Source organism: Carassius auratus, chromosome 29, assembly GCF_003368295.1.
Source record: "Carassius auratus strain Wakin chromosome 29, ASM336829v1, whole genome shotgun sequence".
Lineage (NCBI taxonomy): Eukaryota > Metazoa > Chordata > Actinopteri > Cypriniformes > Cyprinidae > Carassius > Carassius auratus.
The window spans coordinates 12,741,719-12,763,345 of NC_039271.1; the positions used below are offsets into that span (position 1 = coordinate 12,741,719).

Below are 21,627 nucleotides of genomic sequence, written 5' to 3' on the forward strand. Positions count from 1 at the left end.
AATGGGAGGACAACTTAAAAATGTTGAATGCTGCATTGCAATATTGGTTCATAGAAATCAATATATATATATATATATATATATATATATATATATATATATATATATATATATATATATATATATATATATATTAGTTATTTTGCGTCATCCTATGTAACATTTCCTCATGAGAGCCAATAGCATGCAAGAGGATTGAATGATTCCTCCCCGCACGAGGGCGCTGTTTATCCACAACGGTTCTTAAACGATGCTCGAGGACGCCACTATTCACAAAAGCAAGCGGTTCTCAAATGGATTTTTAGGTCACAATGGACCCATTTGACAGCTCCGATTCGCTGGAAGGGCCATCAAAGACAGCGGCGAAAAACGCAGATGCACCGGTGCCGTGGTCGCGCTTCTCAGCCTGGCTCGAATGCGTGTGCGTCGTTACCTTCGACCTCGAGCTCGGACAAGCCATAGAGGTACACAAATAATTATGTGCATGTTCCACTAACATCTGTTTGCTTATTTGTTTGTGACACGCTTAACGCTTTACAAGTGGGCCGTAATCTGACTGTGGGGGGGAAAAGGATGCTGTGAATCATCCTGATTGTAATATCAGCACAGCAACAGCAGCATCACTGTGTGTCTCTAACATTTTTTTTATGTTGTTATCAGCTCGTTTACCCCCATGATGTCAAACTCACAGAGAAAGAGGTAAGACTAATTTGATATGAATATTTTATTTATTTTCCAGTAGCAGTGTTATAAATACATAAGGCAAAATGTGCTACAGCGATTATCAAAACACTAATTTCATTCTAAAAAATACTAAAAGCCTTCACTCCCCTCTGTGTTTTAGAAAACAAGCATCTGCTACTTATCGTTTCCTGACTCATACTCAGGTAATGTGCTGGCACAGGCTGATCTCAGCAGTGCTTTCATGGTAAACAGCTGAAACATGAGCATTACAGCTCAATCACATGAGTGCATGTCTATCCCAGGATGCCTCGGGGACACGCAGTTCAGCTTCAGACTGCGGCAGTCGGTGGGCCGCAGTAGCTCTTGGTTTGGACACGAGGATGCGTACAACAGGGATGCACCTGTGACCCTGCAGGTCAGAAACAGACATTTCTTAAGACATTTCACAGGATCACAGCTGATTGACCTGCTTTTGGACCTAAAAAGTCTTGCTGTAAATAACCATGCTGTCTTTCAGAAGGAGCAAGCACATTTCCATGGGTATGTGTATTTCAGACAAGTGAAAGATGCGTCTGTGAAAAGGGGTTACTTTCAGAAGGTATGTAAGTGAACTGAAGATACACGTTTGTTGTTGTTTCTCACTATGAGCTGTTGCAGTCTATTTAGACTTTACATTGGAAGTATTTAGTCAGGGTCCTTGTGGTCAAATAATATCCTGGAATAAATGACTGCTGCTGTATTGCTATATCCCTAGTCTCTGGTGGTGGTGTCCAGACTGCCGTTTGGGAACCTTTTCCATTCGCTGCTGCAGGTCATTGCTCCTGAGTACTTTGAAAAGCAAGAACCTTGTCTGGAGACAGGTGAGACCAGCTTGACTTGATAAAAAAAAACAAAAAAACAACATCTAATGTTTCCACAAAAGAAAAAAAAAATTAAAGCGCACAAGCCTTTTCAACATTGATAATAATAACAAATATTTATTGAGACACAATGATTTCTGAAGGATCAATGTGACACTGAAGACTGATAATTCAGCTTCGGCAACATAGGACTAAATTACATTTTAAAATATGTCTGATCCAATAAATGAGAGATGAGAACGTTACCCTTATGGAAAAACTTTTGAATGGTAGTGTTTATATGTGTATATGTATGTGCATGAATCAACCAGGTAATTCAGTAAAGATTTACATACACATGAAAGCCATCCAGGGAAACAAACATTTGCATGCCTGCATTCATGTACTCCCTTTAAAATATCAAACAGAAAGTCTTAAAGTCTTAAACCTCAAATCCTCAATCATATTGGTCAATATCTTTCAGTCTGTAATGAGATTGACCAGTGGCCAGCGCCAGTACCAGGACAGACACTCAACTTACCAGTTATGGGTGTTGTGATGCAGGTGAGAATATTACTGATGGAAAAACTCTTCAGAACGATTCTCGATCATTCTCATACATTTTCACGTTATTTGTTGTTTTTTGATGTCTTACCAATTTTAATGTCTTCTCTAATTATGTTATTAACCTGCCATTTGTTCAGTTTATCAAATGCTGATTTTGGCTTTGCAGGTTCAAATTCCTCCAAAAGTCGAAACACTAGGAGGAAGCCCGGTAAAACAACCACAAACAGAGGTGCCTGCCTACCATATCTTATTATGATATTATATTTTACTGTGATTACAAATAGTTATAAATGTTAGACTTGCACCTTGTGTTGTGTGCTGTGCTCTTCTCGGTCTCTCCTTCGTCCGAGATAGATTTCGCTCTGGTTGGTATGGCCATCCTGTACCATCCTGAGCCTTCGATCTCGTCTGATCCCGGACGAGCCCCCAATTTGTTACTCTTCCCATAAATCCTCTAGAGTAGAATGGAGGACGTACCATATTTTCCGGACTATAAGTCGCACTTTTTTTTCATAGTTTGGCTGGTCCTGCGACTTATAGTCAGGTGCGACTTATTTATCAAAATTAATTTGACATGAACCAAGAGAAATGAACAAGGAGAAATTAACCAAGAGAAAACATTACTGTATACAGCCGCGAGAGGGCGCTCTATGCTGCTCACTGCTCCTGTAGTCTACACTGAAATCATAGAGCGCCCTCTCATGGCTGTAGACGGTAATGTTTTCTCTTGATTCTTGGTTCTAAATTAATTCAACTTATAGTCCAGTGCGACTTATATGTTTTTTTCCTCATTATGATGTATTTTTGGACTAATGCTACTTATACTCAGGTGCGACTTATAGTCCGAAAAATACGGTAATACAATGGCAGTCATAAACACATGCTTTTATTTCAACTTCTGATTGATATGTGGTTTAATCTTTGCAGAATCTGCTCCCTGCCCCCACGGTTCTTCCATCAGTTCACGAGTTGGATCTTTTTAAGTGAGTATTACACTGGTCGCACATGTTATCCGTAATCACTAGACCATCTGGTAATTTTACAGCCGTCACTAACGGCTGCCCTAACTGACCTTCATGTAATCAGATGTTTCCAGTCAGTCCTGATTCACATGCAGATGCTCTGGGAGCTCATGTTGTTAGGAGAGCCAGTGGTTGTTATGGCACCCTCTCCGACCGTCTCCTCGGAGACTGTGCTGGCCCTAGTCAGGTATGGCCATTGCGTCCAGAAACACATAAACAAAAGTTGTTATTATTAGGAACTTATAATAGTGACAATGACAGCAGATAGGGTTCCTATTGGTCTGTTTCTATTAGATGCTAATTAAAAAGAATAAAAAACACGTTGTTAGGGCATTGTGTATATTTTATGTTTGTTTTATGTTCACTGTTTAGCGCTATCGCCCCACTGCGCTACTTTGGTGATTACAGACCTTACTTCACCATTCATGACAGTGAATTCAAGGAGTACACAACCAGGACTCAGGCTCCGTAAGCAAAAACATACACACCACCTCAGTTCACCCCAAAATTAAAATACTGTCATCGATTATTCACCACCATGTCTTTCAAAACGTGTGAATTTCTTTCACAAAAGATAATGTTTAACGAATGATTGAACCCATTCTTTACCAAGTGAGTGGGGACTGGAACAGTCAAGGTGCAAAATAACAAAAAGGGCATCATCCTGTTCCTTCCGGCAAAGCTATCATGACTTGGAAGCTTAAAATATAACACACATTAAAGTATAGACCAGTTTTATAAGACTTTTATGGTGCTTTAAGTAGTTGATAAAGTCTCTGATAAAACAGCAGCCAGGATATTCTTCAAAAATTCACCTTTTTCATTTTTGGGGGAAACCTTGACTTCATGTGAACTACTTAAATAGCAATGTAGAAAACAACATTTGTGGCGCAGGATATGACTCTTTTAGTCTATTTTCTGCTTTTCAGGCCTAATGTGATTCTTGGTGTCACGAATCCATTCTTTATAAAGACCTTTCAGTGCTGGCCACACATTATTCGCCTCGGAGACCTGAAGATGTCTGGTAAATAATGCTTCATTTTAGCAACAAGGCTTTTCTGACAGTCAGAGGTTTTAACTCCGCTTTCCTGCAGGTGATTTACCAAAGCAGGTGAAGGTCAAGAAACTGGCAAAGTTAAAAACACTGGACACAAAAACAGGTATGCATGTAATCTTATGTGCTAAAACGTGAAGGCATGTACACACACACTCACTCATATATATATCATTTTTTATGACTATTGTTTTTCTCATACGCCATAAAGGTATATACACAGCATACAAGACCTTCCTACACAAAGACAAAGCCTTCATTAAGCGACTCTTAAAGGTAGGCTGCAAATCTTCACTCTTTAAAGTGTCATTTAATTTAAAATTAAAATTTAAATTAAAATTAAAGTAAAATTATGTTGATCTCCTTGCTTTTGTTTTTCATTCTTTACTTTAAGGGTATCCAGAAGAAAAGGCCATCTGAAGTGCTGAGTGCCTTTTTGAGGCGGCATCTGATGGAGCAAACCGAGAGTTTCATTCTTCCGCTGGTAAAAACAAGTCTAAAAATGTTTTTGCACCTTTTGTTCAGAGCTTAATTACAGCTTAACTGTTTCATTTTAATTCGCTAAGCAGTTTTGAGCGTCACACCCATTCTTTTCTTTAGGAGCGGTATTTGGAAAGCCTAATGCCGCCACAGAGATCGGTGTCTCCATGGAAGGTTGGTTCAAGATGATGTACAGTGGATCAGATTAAGAAGACGTGTATGAGGGATTGATTATGTTGGGGATGTCTTGGGATTCAAGGTTCAATGAAACAGTTGTGTATGTATTTCTCAGACCCCACCTCAGATCCGGTCCTTCAGTCAGGATGAGTTCATGAAGACCCTGGAGCAAGCAGGGCCGCAGCTAACACTGAAAGGAGATTGGACAGGCCTGTACAGGTAACATGCCAGAGTTGTGCTTCCTGAAATCATCAATAATCTGTACAATCTACCTAGGCACATGCTTCTTTGATGAGAAATGCAGCCCAGGGCAGGCATTCGGGAACTAAAGACTGAAACTTCCTGCTAATTGTTCTTATCATACAGTAAATGTTTATATGCCATTTCAGGCGTTTCTTCCGTTCACCAAACTTTGATGGCTGGTATCGGCTCAGGCACAGAGAGATGAGTCAGAAAGTGGAATGTCTCCATTTGGAGGCCATCTGTGCAGCTGTGAGTATGATATTGGAGCTGGATTCAGGCTCTGTTTTACTTCTTAAATTGTATTATTATTATTATTATTATTATCATCATCAGTTCAGAATTTTTGTGCAAATAAAAGAAGGTTTAAAAGATTTGTTCACCCAAAAATGAGACACCCTCAAGTCGTTCCAAGCCTGTGTGACTTTTTCTTCTGTTTAACACAAAAAGAGGAATTCTGAGGAATTGAACTGGTCGCTCTTTTCCATGCAGTTCCACTAAATGTACAACAACAAAGGCTTTAAAGCTTCTAAAAGGATGCAAAAGCATCATAAAAAGCAAAGCATCATAAAAGCATAATAACAGTCTGTATAACTAACACTACCTTACGAAGGTTTAATGTCATAGTTTTATTTTTCTTGAAAGAAATTAATGGTTTTTAGCAAGCATGCATTAAATTGACGAGAAATGACTATATAAATTTATAATTTTATTTAAAAAGTTTTTAAAATATACTTTTACATTACAGTATTTTTGCATACAGTCTTAAAATTAATGTAGAAGCAACAGACAATATATATTTTTAAATATTTGTTTAATGGCATCTTTTTTTTTTTTTTTTTTTTTTTTTTTTGACTGAAGGTGCGTATGAATGATAGCAATACTAATGATGTCTCCATGAATTTTTCCACCCCATAATATTTAACCATTAACTATAATAGTATAATTGAGAGCTTCTGATTTTAAAATGTATTAGCCTTTAAAAAATTAACTTCTAATTTAAGTAAACTTAAAACGATCTTCACATAAACCCATTAAAATAAATATCATATTTAGCTACATGTGCCCTTCAGCAAGTAGGAAACATACAGAAATCAACTAAAGTTATCAAACACTTAATTCTAAATTAAATATGGATGAGTCGTTTAAGCTACAAAAGATATTGATATTTTTTTTTGATTAAAAGACATTTTATTTTAAATTAACTGTTATCACTTTAAGAGCTGAACATGATGCAGATCTGACAAGCATCGCATTTTCTCCCAACTCTTTACCTTTTCTAACTCACTTCAGGTCTTGAAGTCTCTACTAATGAGTTGAATCAGGTGTTAGATGAGGGAGGCAATGCTGCTGCTCCAGGACAGTTTTGAAAACCGCCGCATTTCAGAGACATGTTCTTAAACATGACTCATATATAACAAATACTTATAGGTATAGTTTCAAGGCAGCTTTAATTGCCTTTTTGGCGATTTCCTGGTTAAACTGACGACATAACTACGATATTACATAAAAAAAAAAAAAAAAAAACACCAAAGCAGCAGTTGTGAGTGGAGTGGCCAACCCTGTGCGTTTTTTTTTTTTTTACTGTATCATCGCAAAGTGAGGAACAGACTGAAATTTAAGTTGTTATACACAGAATCTTCTCCTCCAGTCTGCTGTCAACTATTGCGACTAGATCATTGAATCATTTCGTGAACAAATCATTCGGGTTTTGTGACTCTGTATCAACTGATTATTAAAAGGAACGATTGGCTCATGTCTCAAATGTCTCTAATGAACTTTAAGAAACCAAAGAGAACAGGATGTGAAGATTTGTATTAAATAACGACTTAAATTTTCAGTCCGTTTTAAGTTGCATGGAAAAGCGCGACCGAAATCCTTCTTTTGTGCTCCACAGAAGAAAAGAAACCCTTCATGTTCAGAACAGCATGAGGGTGAGTAAATAATAACTCATTTTAATTCATAAATTACTCTTTAATGGATCTTTTAATGTTTGTTTTCATTTAATTCAGGATCTGCTGACGTGGAACAACGACAAATCGGAGGTAGAGATTGTTGACCTCATCCTGAAGCTTCGAGAGAAACTGGTGAGGAAAACAGTCGCTTTTTGAATATGATGGGGATAAAAGTGAATTATTTGTGTTTTGCTATAAAACATTAGCCTTCCGTCTCTTGTTCTGTTCGTCCTACCCAGATGAGAGCTCGAAAACACCAGCTTCCGGTGAAAGAAGAACTTCTGGAGAGATTAGAGCAGTCCATCCAGACTATCATCAGCTCCTTGCCAGAGGATCTACAGACATTATTACAAAGACAATGACGATTAGACCCACGTGAACAACTCTGACCAGCAGTTCCACTGATACATACATAGAATGTCTGTCTAGAATATACCAGCTGTCTAACACCCACACAGGTATCAACCCACATTTCTTCTTCTGGTAAACCCATACACTACCTGAGAGGCCTTTCATTTTGGATGTACAGTACAGGAGAGAAACCACAGATACTGCTGCTATATGAGGTCCTAGATGACACATGAAGAACACAGAAAACACTGATACTCGGATTAAAATAATTTTGAATTCCTCAGCTAGACTTTACACCGGATTTTAAATGTCTGCTAAATTACATTTTAACATGCATTTGAACAAGTATTTATAGCCTGCAGTCCGTTAGCACTGCATGACATTTATTTTATAAATCAACATGTAGTGAAATAGATTAATAAAAGGATTAACAAACTGACTTTTAATTGGAAAATGCAGCATGTATTTGTCACATGCAGTGAAGTTCATAAATATGGATGACGTTCATTTATGATGATTATTTATTAAATATCAATGCTTTTATTCCAGTGATGTTTTTGGTTATTATTTAGGGACATTTTGAAGCACATTGGCATACCTGACCCATAAAAGATACTGAGGCACTTTTGGCTATTATTTATTTATTTATTTTATACCTTACCTGATCTTTTACCTTTGCATTGGTACACCTCTACTGTATCGTTTGGCCAGTTTATATAATTTTTATATTAGAAGCTGACTATCCAGGTCATTTTTTGACCTTTTAGATTAGGTTTTATTGAGGGCTGGATTAACAGACTCCGGATTAACAAACTCTGGATTAAGATTTATCTAACACTAGACAGATTTTAATGGGATTTATGAATGACTGAGCAGTGACAGTGAACTTAGCCACACAAGAGAGTTAAATGATTCATAAAGAGTTTTTGGATTGGAGAATTTCAAATTCAGTGCCATTAATACGCAATACAATCATGTATAAGGTACTCCGTCTGTATATAAAGTGTTTGCCAGTCATGAATGTTAATTTTTTGATACAACCTGGGCCTTATTTGAAAAGGAAATGTTGGTTGTTCTCTTTAGTAGTGCTGTGGCACTCTTTATTCACCGTTTTGAACCTCATGCTGAACATTTTAGTCATATTTTGACTTTTTCAGTAGTAGTGTGTGTAGATGCTTATTCTGTGATTTTTGTGTTTGATCATTTTTCATTCCATTCATTGAAAACTGTTCAAAGATTCATTTTAAATTATGCCACTTCTGCAGTATTATAATATGTTTGAAAGAGCCAGATTATGTTTTTATGGTCGGGATTGTTTTTATTAAAGTACATGTTTGAACAGACCAGCAGGAAGTGTTTGGATGTTAATTATATTTCAGCTATATGCTAATTCAAATGTGTTTCTCAGTCGTAGACCTTCAGAAACCCCTCAACATTTCACATTTTGGGAGACTTCGGGATGTGATGCACCTTATTCGACTCATCTATTATTAGTAGTGTTCATAACTTACATACAAAATGTGAAGCTGGGAAACTCCAAGACCAATGCTTAAAATACTAGATGAATGTAAATCTCATAATACTCAGAAATATTAAGAGTAGAATTGTATTTCATATTCGGCTACTTTTTTAAATGATGCAATATGTGCCTATGAATGTAAAAGCAAGAACACACATTGCAGATTTCTCAATATACTGTAGTTTTCAAATATATAATAATAATAATCAACTGAGCACTTACTAGTTTTTGACACGATTATTCCAAAATAGTTTATTGTTTTGGGCAAAATTGAAAACACGCATTTACCTGACTGATAAAATATGTAAAACAAACCAAGATAAGTGTAAAAGTTATCTGTAATTAGTTTTCTAAAAAAATCATAATGTATGTATAGCTTATATAAAGGGATATCAGTGTAGTCATCAAATGCCCTAGACTGTCAGGAAACAACAAAAAAGATCTTTACGATGTTAAAGTAGCTCACATCATGCTTAAGATAAAATTCTAAACTAATATAGGTTTAAAAAAGTCAAAGCAACTGTTGGATTTTTACATGTATTTTTTTTTTTAATTAATAATACATATTCCCGATAAGAACCTTGGAATTAGCTTTGTGTGTTAAAATATATACATGGAGTGCTGTTGCCTGCTAGATTCTCTCGTAAAAGCCTGCTAGAGCTTTTTAAGAACATTTTCTTTGGCATAAGCCCTTCTGTAGATGTTAACCTTTCAAATTAACCAAATAGTGTTACATTACGTCTCCAGTTATTATACAAAATCAATGACAATAGTGTCAAGATCTAATTACGTTGCACACATAGGAGGAAAGTTCCGGATGACTGTTTAACTGTGTTACATGATCCAATTCTGGATTCAAACCATTCATAGACTGTGTGTAGTATCCTGTCATGCAATAGTTGGAGTACATGTCATTATCAGAAACATATTCACATTGTTGCTCCTGTTATTTGGTACCTTCTCACACTCCACACAAAAAAAAAGTGGTCAATAAAAATAAATGAATATTTATCTCAGCGCATCAGAACCGTACACAAGTCCACACATAAGTCTCTCTTCTAAAGTCGTTTGCATCATCTCATCCCTGTCGTCCACCAACTGTGGTGTTGCTGCTTTAGCACGGCTTGTTTCTCTTGAGGACTAAAGTGCAAAATTGTCAAAATGGCCGTGAGTGTTTGCTGGCGCCCTCTGGTGTCATGGAGCGTGAGAAACCTATAAATGACGTTCTTGAGATACTCAAGGTTGGCCCCATCTCTCCCCTGGTCCCGGATACGCTTGTCCAACTGGCACCGTAGCTCAGCGACCTCTTCTTCATGCCTTTCACCATTAGCGATCAGCTTTCCTTGAAGCTGATGCAAGTCTTCTTCTAGACGATGCTTTTGTTTGCGCAAGGCGGCCACATCCACCTCCTTGCGTGCCAGCTGTTCGGCATACAACAATAAAGTTGGCTCGTTGGGCCCAGCTAGTTTTAGAGCTTGAGCAATAATTTCGCTTTCTTCTTGTTCTGGATCAGCTTCCTCTTGGTCACCTCCTTCTATCGCTGTACTGTTATTTGTAGCTTGCCTTCCAAAGCCGATCGCTGTGGCCGCCCGGAGTCGCTCCAGCTCAAGGTCTTTTTCCGCAAGAAGAGCCATGGTGCGATCTCTTTGTTTGTGCAACTCTTCCTCAAGCCGCAAGAAGTTCTCCCTGTGTTGAGCCTCCAGCCTCTCCGCTTCCTGTTTGTGGGTCTGCTGAAGCGCTACAAGCGCTTGTTGCCGCTCCTCCAGGTCCCGTTTGTGCTTGACTTCCGCTTCGTCGGAAATTATACGAAGGTTGATGTACTTCTCCTTGAGCTCGGCCAGCTGGTCACGTGCCTCTTCTAACTCTTTGGCCTGGTTGCCATCTTTTGTGTTCTTGTTTTTCAAAACACCCTGCGCCCTCATTTTGTAACGCTCATATTCCTCCCTAAGCTGCCGGAGCTCTTGCTGGTAGTGAACCACCGAAGCCTTCTCACTCTCCGAGACTTCCTGGTCCTTTTCTCCTTCCATTAGCCTTTCTATGTCCAGACTCTGGTCTTGAGATCTTTGCGCAGCAAGGAGGAGTAACTTCTTAACCTTCTCGAGTTTGTCTTTCAACACGTCCACGCTCAAGTTGGTGTCATCGATGCTGAAATCGGAGGTCATTGATCGGTTGACTGCTGCGATGGCGAGGGTTTTATTCTCAGTGTCGAGTTGAAGGATGCGTTCTCGCAGCCTCTGAGCGTTTTGCTGGTCCTTCTGCCTGGCCTTCTCGCAGGCACCCAGTAGATCAGAGAGCTCAGACACTCGCTCCTCAAGGCTGGCAACTCGCGCTTCCTCCATTTGTGCCTGTTCTCGGAGACGCTCATCTGCTTGTGCCACCTGCAAAGATTCACAAAGGAAATTAGAATAAATGTTTAGATGGTGTCAGCCAGCCTAATTAATTACAATATTACAATTCAAAGTAGAAAAAGTGCCTGTTTAGTCAAGTGGGTGGCATGAATAAATACTGGAAACCTCAGATTTCGTGGACTTCAATACAAAACTGTAAGATACGACCTCTTTGAAATGTACCTTTCGAATTTCCTGCTGAAGTTGCTGGTTGAAGTGAGCTTTGAGCTCTGCAATCTCTTGCTGGAGCTCCTCGACGCGTGGATCAGGTTTGCTCTTCTCCGCTGCAGCAGCCTTTAGGCTCTTCCTCAGCTCCTCTCGTTCCTGAGTGATCTCTTTAAGCTGCGTTTCATAATCTATCCCTCGATCTGCCGCCTGCATTGCTTCAGCCAACGCCTCTCGCGAATCCTCCAGTTTGAGTTCGGCATCCTGTCTCAGTCCCCTCTCCTCCTGCAGGAGTTTCTGGAGCTCTCGGAGCATGAGCGCATGATCGCCCTGCTCCTGCTCCCGTTCGTGCTGCTGGGTGATGACGCGGGCTTTGCTCTCCGCCAGCTGCTCCTGCAAGCTCTGAATCTCCACCTGGTGCTGCTTCTGCTCTTCCTCCCTCCTGGCCTGTAGCTCCTCCAGTTCCTGCTTCATCTTGCGCTTGTCCGCCTGGAATGAAGCTTCCATTCTGGATTTTTCTTGAGCGACGGTGGCTAAGGAACTGGTCAGAGTGGACAGCTGCGTCTTTAGTTGGATGACACGGCGGTCTGTGTCCGCTGCAGATTGCGGCATCTCTGTGCATCCACTGCTGCTGGAGCTGATACCACTTTCAGACCCACTCGCCTCCTCAGATTGCTGGGGCAAAGCGTTTGCGACAGTCCCAGCGATGGCTCCATCTACAGAACAGCTTTGGTCCTCTTCTATTTGGTCTCCTTTAGTACTGTTGCTGGTGACGCTAGTGGCTGTTTCAGCAGAGGCTGCTGTATCCAGGCTGTCTTCGCTGTGTAGTGAAGATCGGTCATCCCCAAGGTCAGAGGGCAAAGGTCGTTCAGCGTTTTCTGAACCTCCACCAAACGACAGGTTATCACCATGCTGGCTTAAATCGACCTCTTGCGAAATGGTCAGAACTTTCAAGCTGGCTTCCAACGCTTCTTTTTCCTTAAGTAGGCTTTGGTATGCTCTGACAACATCTTTAAAACGTGTCTGATACTTCACAAGCTGTTTCTTCTGCACTTCGATGGTTTCAAGCAGTTCCTTCTTGCTCGGGCCTCCACCAAAGCTCATACCGAACTTCTCCATGGTGTACCAGTGTCAGTCGGGTTTCATACTCTCTGATGTGATTTCCACCTAGAAAGTAAACACGATATTCGGAGTTTTGCTTCAAACCTAAACATCTCCCAAAATGCTTTTGTGAATAAAGTTTGTTTCACACTTCAGAATTATCCATGGAAGGCACCAGTTATAAAATGAAAATAAAATACTTATAATTTGTCATTAAACTTTTTTGTTTGCTGTTGGTCTTTGAGACAGCTCATGTCTGGTATTTTAAGAAAATACTGACTGTATTTATTGCTCTTATTGTTGATTGTTGCCTTTAACTAGTTACTAAATTGTAAAGGTGTTAGAATACATACATTATATTAAATCCCACATTGTGACATTTTGAACAAAAGCCCTGTGCAAAACATGTTAAAAGAATGTGCACTTCTTCTGCTTCGCTGGTTTTTTTTTTTTTTTGGCAGCATTTGGCAACTTAATTTATTGGTGCATTACCACCACCAACTGGACCGGAGAAGGGATCAGGATATTTGCTTGTATATAGGATGAAAAAAAAAAAAAAAAAAAAACAATTAAACAACAAGAAAAAACAGAAAGACTATTTTATGTTTAATTTGCTTTCTTCAAATTTAATAATATCATCATATATCTTACTTGCCATTTTCCATAAAAGACCTGATAAAGTAAAGTCGAGGCGTTTTACCTTTTCAATGACTGAATAAGATGACGTCTCCCATTGTTGTAGGCTTATTTCCTACAATGAAGTATTACATGATCAACTGTTTCTAGTTGGCTTCAGTGAATGCATTCCCCAGTTGGGCGTTTTCAGTTTTATATAATGTACTGTTAAGTCCAGTATGACCCATTCTAATCTGAGTTAGGATTTTTCCTTCCTTTCGATTCGTGCTCTCCCTCCTCCCAGCAATGACTCAATTTTGTATAAATGTCTACCTGTTTTATTGTTATCCCAATATACCTGCCATACTAATAATTGTCAATATGTTCTAATGAGTCCTTTAGCTTCTGCTTTATCAATGGGACTTGTAGATCTACTAGCTTTATTCTTTAGAGTTTGTTTAGCCAGAATAACCACCTTATAATGTCCCTCCACACCAACGTGAGCATGAACCCAAATGAAACATGTAGATTTCATATTGTACATCATACGTTATATCTCAACTATGATATCCATCCTAAACGATGACCTGTCAGATCATATACTTTCAAGTGATGAGTAGCTATGATATGTAATGAGAGTGTTATTTATTTTCTTGTCCTCTATCCACTGCAGGGTCAATTATACTGGCAATAATTATGTTGACAAATGATTGGTTACTCCTGTCTTAATATAAAAAACTCTCATTGGGATATAACGTTATACAGCTGCACCTGCATATCCTGATTCAGGATCTTTGGATCCATCTGTGAATACAAACACTGATTATGGGTAATGTTTCTCAGTATAATGCTGGACTATATAACGTTACCATATTGGAAGTTGTTTACTGAGATCAACATTTGGGAAAGGGAATAAACAAGGAGGAATGGAAGAAATTTAGACCAATTAATCGACGCAATCCTGTATTTCTTTCCTTAGAATGTAAGGTTAATTTCATTTGCTGATCATATAAACGTATTTAAAGGAAGAAATATCGCATTACCCGGAGACGTGTCCTGTTTACTCGCAGCCGTCGCTTCCTGGATGGGAAGTGACGTTTGAGTGAAAATGTAAAGTTTTACAAAATAGTGCATTACAAAACGATATTATATGGTAAAATATTCGATTTTTCATTAAAAAAAAATGCTATCTATAAAAATATCCATTTAATAAATATGTATAGAAATGGAAAAAAATCCTTTCAGTACTTTTCTTGTTGTGGTTAAACGGTGAGTACCGCCACCTATTGATACTTTAAGAAGTCTCATTGCTTTCAAAATCAAAGTTATGTATAACAAATGTGCATATTTTGGCATTAGCATTATATGCTATTTAATATTCCAGTGTGGCTGTATTAACCTGTAAAGCCCATGTACAATAATACCCCCCCCCCTTTTTTTCTTTTTACATTCTAACAGTTTATTAAACCTTAAGACAAAATCTTAATACAAATTAAATATAATAATAATTAAGAATTAAAACGTTTATTTTTTATTTTTAGATTAACTGCTTTCAGTTTAATTTTAGTTAAAATATTATTCAAAAATATTCTAAAGGTATATTTCTTCTCAGTTTTATTTCAATGTCTATTCTTTTCATTACTTTTTATTTCAGTTAACTAAATGACAGTGAGAAATGTTTCTGGCTGAAGTATAGGTTTATTTATGTGTATTTTGTTTTTATATAATATTTATTTTATTTCAAGTAACAAAAACGTCTCTTTGTTTTAGTTTTAGTTTTAGAGGAATTTAACCATAAAGGACTTTGCAATAACCTTAAGGTTCTTCTTCTTTGTTGTGTAACTGCGATTCGCAAAATTATAAGTGCACTACTGCCTCCTACTGACACCGTAGCATGCGTAAACATATTTCTGGAATATTTTACACCATCGGAGTACTCTTAAAATATGTGAAAGAATTATAATCACATGATTTCTCCGGTACAAATTTTTTTTATCACATTCTGTCATTTTTTAAATTCTTTTTTTGTAACACTATCTTTCTGTGGACCATCTTACACTGCCTTGTGTCCTCTTAAAAAACCATGACACAGGCCATGTAAACTCTCCAAAACCTTATGAGTGATTTGTGCTATAACATCACATAATTCTTTAGTAAACTGTGCACTGTGGCACTGTTTCTAAAAGCATCTCGCTCTGTTTTTATTCAGCCACAGGAGGTTGAACTGAGATTTGCAGCGCTGCTAGTATTGACCAAAATCTGGAAAGACAGACAGTGTGAGTTTAATGCAATGTTTACTAAGTGTCTTAACAGTAGTACATCTTCTTTCATTACTCTTTTGCTTTTACATATGTTGAGGAATTGCTTCATTTCCCCTTTTTGTCAGTGTTATGTTCAGGCCACATGTGCCACCCAAGGAACAGATCTCAATGTGGGACTAGACTGCTTATCTAAAGAATATGAAAACTGTCTAACTATTAAGAACAAAGATGCAAATAAATAACATTTAGGATACAGTTCAGTAAATCTTGAAATGTTCTTTGTTTGTTTCAACACATTTAGGGACTTTGTCATCAGTTCCTTTTCTAAAGCACTTTTCTGTATTTCCTTCTCTTTTTACCCTTTCTTTGTCACCCTTTCTTATCTTATTAGTCATTTGACTTTGTATAGTACAAGTGTGTATTGCTATAAAACAGAGATGAAATATTAAGGCAAATATTGTACTATTTTAGTGGAAGACAGGGATAAAAGCATAAAGGACTTCTGGAATGATGAGTGATTTCCAAAACGTACTTTCATAAAGCATTTCATTCCTGACTATGTAATAGGAAAACAAGTTTCCTTATAGTTTATGAAAGACTATTAAATTTTAATAACGGTTATAATTCAGTGAAGATTATGTCAGATGAAAGCACTTTTTGTCAATTCGTAATAAATTAGAAAATACTATTCTCGTTCTACATTATGTTCATTAGTGGAATCATTTAAATGTATTTGTTTATGTATTTATATTTTACTTTAAGTATTCAGTATAAGCTTTATGAATGGTAAAAGCATGACAAACATTTTAAGCTCTGAAATAAAGGTTATAGTATAATATTAAACTTATTCAGCATTCATTGTTTCAACCACAAATAATTCAATACTTTACTTTCTACAACTATCCACCCCCCCCCCCCAAAAAAAGGAAGAAAGAAAAAAAAAAGAAAGTAAAATATGCATAGTACTTTATTTAATATATTACAGTTAATGCAATAATTCAAAGTTGTGATTTCAAGCATGTTAATTGAACACATTTGTAAATAGAGCGTAAAAAGGATTCAGTGCACTTAAGCTTTCACAGATCCAAGGGAAAATAAATTCACCTCACTACAAAGTCTCACACTGGAATCTGAAACTTCTAATGAAATGATAACACCCAGTGTAAAACTGTCAAAGACAAACTGCTTCCGTGGCTAATGCATGTTTGTATACATGATTCCAGTCTGTTATGATTCCTGCATAAAAATATGATGCGATAAGCAGGTCCGTAAGGTCCTGTATTTATATCGGGAAACCATAGGTTAATGGATTGTACTGGTTAAATGTATTTACGCATATAGTATATCTCCAGTAACACCGTAAATGTGACCACTCAAGCATAAACGGGAGCTAAAATATTGACAGAATTTACTCTTTCATGAAAAGACATCAGATGAACCCCTTAACCAGTCTGTAACATTGTAATTGTACAAGAAAAACCCATTCAGTTACTCTGGCTCAGGACAAATATACCTGACACCACCCTCAAATTTGTGTAATTAAATCTTTTACAAAAGAAATTGAGTGTGATTGTGCTAAACATCAGATGGTGGTAATGGCCGGGTCATTTCAATGTGAGGGCAGCATTTTGAGCTTGTAATAATAAGTAAGATCAGTCCATATTTTCCTCTTTACTACACAATAACAGGTTCCCGCTGGTTGTTCTGTCTTTTGACTACAAAAACCTTCTGTCCGGAGATGGTCACAGCATAAACGTAGTCTTCAAACATCACTGTGAAAAAAAATTAAAAATAAAAATAAATTATATAATATATTTTATATTATATATATAAGGGCATCAGGATATTTACTAAGTGACAAATTTACATAGATTGTGCTGTAATATCGAAAACAGGACACAATTGTTTAAATTACAATTAAGCAAGCATATTTGTGTTATAAATACGTTTATTTTATATATATATATATATATATATATATATATATATATATATATATATATATATATATATATATATATACACACATATACAAACACACATTGCAGTAATGACAGATAAGGGGAAATTGTATCATGGAAAAAAAAAATCCAAAATTAGAAATTATAGACAAACACATTACTGTCAGGCTTCAAGAGATTCACCTGTGCGGGATATAGAGGTCCATGTGAAAATATGCATGTTTCTTACCTGACATGCGTTTGAAAGGGGGCTCAGCTGTCCCATGCAATCTGAAACGGCAAGCTGTTCTGACCATCTGCATGATCACTCCTGCCGTGTGCTCGTCATTCTCCAGCTCTCCTGCGGACTGTAACAGGACAAGATCTATCCATCAATCAATCTATACATCTATCTTTCTCCATATACACAAACATCTGTATTTTTATTTAATATAAATTATGTATTCCATTAAAATGAGCTGTTTGTTTGGAAAATTCTACTGGAATTTTTTTTCCCAAGACATTTCATCATGTCAGGTGGTTGCAAAATGTAAGGTGATGAACTTTACTGCACATTTGGTTTTAAAATGACTTACCGCCAGTACACCTTCCTCACTGATAACCAAATAGCCGGTCTGGTCGGGTATTCTCTCTAAACCTTGGGTCAGAGCGGTGGTCTGCAATTCAACACAAGATAATACAGGAAATAAACATCAGCAGAGCTCGTCTGGCTAATGGGTTCTCCTCATTTTATCACATCTTTTACAATCTCTATCACTTTTTCTGTTTTCCGTACGCATGCGCACACAACATCAAAAAGACATATTAAGCTGGACAAATACTCCCATAGTAAACCTTGGATTTACCATTTTTAGGCAGTGCAGATGAATTCACACTGTTGTGTTCCTGCACACCCCGCCTCACGTGACTGACAAGCAGGCGTCGCGTGTTTACAACGTCGCATCAGAAGGGAGCTGGCTTTCTCTGTAAATTTGACAGCAATTTTATTTTTATTATTTTTATTTATTTTTTTTTTTTAATGCCCGGGAATGTACAACAGGTGATATATCCGCGAAATGATTACAGAATTAATCATTCTCATTTAACTTAGGCATCAGATTAGCGCAATAACACAAGCAGCACCGGAAAAAGAAACATTTCACCCGTTCCGTTTGTTATTTCAACGAATATAAGCAAAAAGACAAAATGTCTGGACGGGGGAAACTGATCGCCGTTATAGGGGATGAAGACACGTGTACCGGATTCCTCCTCGGAGGGGTCGGAGAGCTGAACAAAAACCGAAAACCCAATTTATTGGTGGTGGAAAAGGAAACTAGCATCGCAGAGATAGAGGAGACCTTCAAGTAGGACTGGATTTGATGACTGAATGATTTAAGATCATACCTATTACAATTCATATAACAGCCATAAAAATAAAATAAAATAAAAAATGGTGCAATCATATATGTATATTGTAGATATTTTGCCTATTATAATACGTTTTATCATTGTTATAAGGTTAATCACACAAACACACAGTATCTATCTGTCTGTCTATGTATAGTTTTAAAATAATACAATTTTGACTGAGAATAGTAGTCTGCATAATTTTATAATACACAGGTCATTTTTAACTTGATTTTTAACATCAGTTATATCTATTTCCAGGAGTTTCCTGGCTCGCAGTGACATTGGCATCATCCTCATCAACCAGTTCATCGCAGAGATGATTCGTCACGCTATAGATGCCCACATGGAGTCGATCCCGGCCGTCCTGGAGATTCCTTCAAAAGAGCATCCGTATGACGCCTCCAAAGACTCCATCCTGCGGCGGGCCAAGGGCATGTTTTCAGCAGAAGACTTCCGATAAGCCAATACCCCCGTGGGGGCATCGTCTGACCTGGGCAGACGTGAGAAGAAACAAGTTTTACTTCTTGATCTCATCCATACTGCTGAAGCTGGAACCCTTATTACAAAGATTAAATAATGATGTGTTGTTAATGTGATGTTCTGTGATGTGTATTTTGCCATTCCCAAGATTGAAGAAGAGGACATTTTTGTTAGTGCTCCTAATATATATAACATTTACATTTATGCATTTAGCAGACGCTTTTATCCAAAGCGACTTACAGTGAATTCAGGCTATCAATTTTTACATATCATGTGTTCCCAGGGAATTGAACATATATATATATATATATATATATATATATATATATATATGACAAAAATGTGTGCTATTTTACCCATTGTGTAAAATACATTATATACCACAAGAGTTTAAGTTAAAATTTATTATAAATACTTTTTATACCTTTAAGTTCTTTCATTTGAAAGGTAATATCATATATATTCATTTGAAAGGTAATATCATAACATTGGACTGCAAAACCACCGTTCACTTAGTGACCCAATTTAAATCAGTCTCAAATAACTTAAAATGCTAACTGGACATCTTTGGATCTCTGAAATCTTTCTTTTAAATTTTTATTGGCTGACACTTTGAGCACTGCAAAGAACTTTGCATGGTGAGATGTTATTAAAATGTTAAATTATGTCTTCAGATCTGTGACTTGCAATTTATTAAAAGTAATGGAGTCTGACACTTTTTTTGATTTTGTGTGATGAATGTCTGATGTTTAAAAACAATAGTAATAAATGTGTATTATTTTAGTATTATATTAGTAATATATTGGTATATTCTTAACAATATATTAGTATACAATAAAAAAAAAAAAAGCAAATCTAAAACCACATGATGTTAATAATCATAAGAAATGAGAAATGGAGTTCTTTGGTGCCAGTTCCTGAAAATCAAATTATCACTTTGTTTTTGCCCCCATTTTTTATGAGCTGAACTCAAAGATCGAAGACTTTTTCTATGTGCACAAAAGGCCTATTTCTCTCAAATATTGTTCACAAATCTGTCTAAATCTGTGTTAATGAGCACTTCTTTAATACAACACGTTTACTTAAATGTCGCTATCAATCACTACTGAGTGTTTGTAATAACTTCTGACTGCGATTCAATGTAGATTTTGGCCAAATAATGAGGCAGAAATATAGAAGAATTTTATGGGGAAGAATGATACACAATTACAACTTCTCTGGGGCATGTAGGAAAGTAATGTTACTAGCAATTTAACTAATTACTGTTGCCAGAAAGTTATAAGTAAAGTAATAATGTTACTTAAAAAAAAAAGTAACTAGTAACGAGTAAAAAATTATTATTTTTTGAATAAACGAGCACAACACTGGTTGTCACACACATCAAAGTCTAACTGAAACCTAAAACATATACATTAAAGTTTACTGTAAAGGTCTAAAGGTCTTTGCACACCGAGTCTGAAATTTCACATAAAAAATAAATACGACCTCACATTGTGTCAATCATGTTTACACACTGCCTCCAAAACTTTTGTCCATCATAAAAAATAAAATAAAAAAAAATTTCAGATCAGGTTCAATTTTCTGTGTTTTTGCATCCATAGCATGCATTTTGATAGGAAAGGATGATGAATACAAAAAAAAAAAAAAAAAACACATGCAAAAATTTCGGATTCGGTGTGCAAAGACCTTAAGATGACAGGAAGTAATTCATCATTCTGTGGTTTCTTACTCTCAGCGATAAAGTCACATCACTCTTCTCTGTCCCCGTCTCATTCAAGGACAAAATCTACTCCGGCTTGTGGGAATCACACACAACTCAGAACCCAGAAAGATTAAAGAGCTTTTGAAATGATCAGGGAATTATATATAAGCTTAATTCAGCTCTGATCTGCTTCATTCACATTCACTCTGTTCAGAAAGTCAGTGCTGGTGATGAACAGCATGTGTCTTGTCTGACTCTCAGCTCTCTGATACTCAGCTACACTCTTGATTTTTCCACCATTAATAGCACAAAGCAAGTTATTTTCATGCATACCTATAAGTTAACATGTATTTCTTCCACAAAAAATAATAATAATAATTTTCCCAAACCATAATCCATACTTATTATGTATTCTTTTCAGCGGTGGATGTCACATGGAGACTATTCCCAATGTTACAGAGAGGAACTCCACAGAGTATATTAAGATCTGACGAAAAGGTATAGAAAATTTTGTGTCCTACAGAATGCCAAAACAGTTCTCTCATTTAAACCAATCGTTTTGACCTTTCCTAGTTCCGAAATAAGGATAAAAAAGGCATTCTCTGTAAGTCATGCATTTATCATTATTTTTTTAAATGCATGCAATATTATATATATATATATATATATATATATATA

The 21,627-nt window shown here is 36.8% G+C and overlaps 4 protein-coding genes across 8 annotated transcripts; 2 read left to right on the plus strand and 2 right to left on the minus strand.

Annotated features, from left to right (window-relative positions):
- The first annotated feature begins 197 nt into the window (after positions 1-197).
- dennd6b (DENN/MADD domain containing 6B) lies at positions 198-8,710 on the plus strand. Of its 3 annotated transcripts, none has more exons than XM_026209650.1 (21): positions 198-464; positions 661-699; positions 845-887; positions 987-1,099; positions 1,202-1,282; positions 1,439-1,544; positions 2,008-2,087; positions 2,257-2,319; positions 3,018-3,073; positions 3,177-3,299; positions 3,485-3,580; positions 4,042-4,136; positions 4,207-4,272; positions 4,378-4,442; positions 4,561-4,650; positions 4,767-4,820; positions 4,939-5,042; positions 5,213-5,315; positions 6,961-6,997; positions 7,076-7,150; positions 7,258-8,710. In XM_026209650.1, the coding sequence occupies exons 1-20, from the start codon at positions 312-314 to the stop codon at positions 7,120-7,122; spliced, it is 1,614 nt and encodes a 537-aa protein (XP_026065435.1). In that variant the 5' UTR covers positions 198-311; the 3' UTR covers positions 7,123-7,150; positions 7,258-8,710. The 3 variants fall into 3 exon arrangements, with proteins under 3 accessions (XP_026065435.1, XP_026065433.1, XP_026065434.1); XM_026209648.1 differs by having other exon boundaries at positions 199-464; positions 6,905-6,997; XM_026209649.1 differs by lacking the exon at positions 6,961-6,997 and having other exon boundaries at positions 200-464.
- Positions 8,711-9,118: 408 nt separating this feature from the next.
- On the minus strand, positions 9,119-14,316 carry gcc1 (GRIP and coiled-coil domain containing 1). Of its 3 annotated transcripts, none has more exons than XM_026209646.1 (3): positions 14,200-14,316; positions 11,459-12,607; positions 9,119-11,266 (listed from the first exon to the last, which is right to left on the minus strand). In XM_026209646.1, exons 2-3 carry the CDS (start codon positions 12,557-12,559, stop codon positions 9,962-9,964), a joined length of 2,406 nt encoding a protein of 801 aa, XP_026065431.1. In that variant the 5' UTR covers positions 12,560-12,607; positions 14,200-14,316; the 3' UTR covers positions 9,119-9,961. The 3 variants fall into 3 exon arrangements, with proteins under 3 accessions (XP_026065431.1, XP_026065432.1, XP_026065430.1); XM_026209647.1 differs by lacking the exon at positions 14,200-14,316 and adding an exon at positions 13,928-13,945; XM_026209645.1 differs by lacking the exon at positions 14,200-14,316 and having other exon boundaries at positions 11,459-13,003.
- Positions 14,317-16,366: 2,050 nt separating this feature from the next.
- LOC113048110 (ragulator complex protein LAMTOR4-like) lies at positions 16,367-18,378 on the minus strand. The gene is made up of 4 exons (XM_026209652.1): positions 18,224-18,378; positions 17,954-18,034; positions 17,608-17,725; positions 16,367-17,189 (listed from the first exon to the last, which is right to left on the minus strand). Exons 1-4 carry the CDS (start codon positions 18,224-18,226, stop codon positions 17,092-17,094), a joined length of 300 nt encoding a protein of 99 aa, XP_026065437.1. The 5' UTR covers positions 18,227-18,378; the 3' UTR covers positions 16,367-17,091.
- A 98-nt stretch (positions 18,379-18,476) lies between these two features.
- LOC113048109 (V-type proton ATPase subunit F-like) lies at positions 18,477-19,444 on the plus strand. The gene is made up of 2 exons (XM_026209651.1): positions 18,477-18,721; positions 19,026-19,444. Exons 1-2 carry the CDS (start codon positions 18,564-18,566, stop codon positions 19,225-19,227), a joined length of 360 nt encoding a protein of 119 aa, XP_026065436.1. The 5' UTR covers positions 18,477-18,563; the 3' UTR covers positions 19,228-19,444.
- Positions 19,445-21,627: the final 2,183 nt, after the last annotated feature.

What these genes read in the sequence shown, in the direction of transcription:
- LOC113048110 (XM_026209652.1), bottom strand. An exon ending in GTGAGGAAGGTGTACTGGCG is followed by an intron (nt 17,726 to 17,953) that starts GTAAGTCATTTT and finishes GTCCTGTTACAG; the next exon opens with TCCGCAGGAGAGCTGGAGAA. An exon ending in CCCTTTCAAACGCATGTCAG is followed by an intron (nt 17,190 to 17,607) that starts GTAAGAAACATG and finishes TTTTTTTCACAG; the next exon opens with TGATGTTTGAAGACTACGTT.
- LOC113048109 (XM_026209651.1), top strand. Translation starts at nt 18,564, where the DNA reads ATGTCTGGACGGGGGAAACTGATCGCCGTTATAGGGGATGAAGACACG. An exon ending in GAGATAGAGGAGACCTTCAA is followed by an intron (nt 18,722 to 19,025) that starts GTAGGACTGGAT and finishes ATCTATTTCCAG; the next exon opens with GAGTTTCCTGGCTCGCAGTG.
- gcc1 (XM_026209646.1), bottom strand. Translation starts at nt 12,559, where the DNA reads ATGGAGAAGTTCGGTATGAGCTTTGGTGGAGGCCCGAGCAAGAAGGAA. An exon ending in TTCAGCAGGAAATTCGAAAG is followed by an intron (nt 11,267 to 11,458) that starts GTACATTTCAAA and finishes GAATCTTTGCAG; the next exon opens with GTGGCACAAGCAGATGAGCG.
- dennd6b (XM_026209648.1), top strand. Translation starts at nt 312, where the DNA reads ATGGACCCATTTGACAGCTCCGATTCGCTGGAAGGGCCATCAAAGACA. An exon ending in TCAAACTCACAGAGAAAGAG is followed by an intron (nt 700 to 844) that starts GTAAGACTAATT and finishes TCTGTGTTTTAG; the next exon opens with AAAACAAGCATCTGCTACTT. An exon ending in TAAAACAACCACAAACAGAG is followed by an intron (nt 2,320 to 3,017) that starts GTGCCTGCCTAC and finishes TAATCTTTGCAG; the next exon opens with AATCTGCTCCCTGCCCCCAC.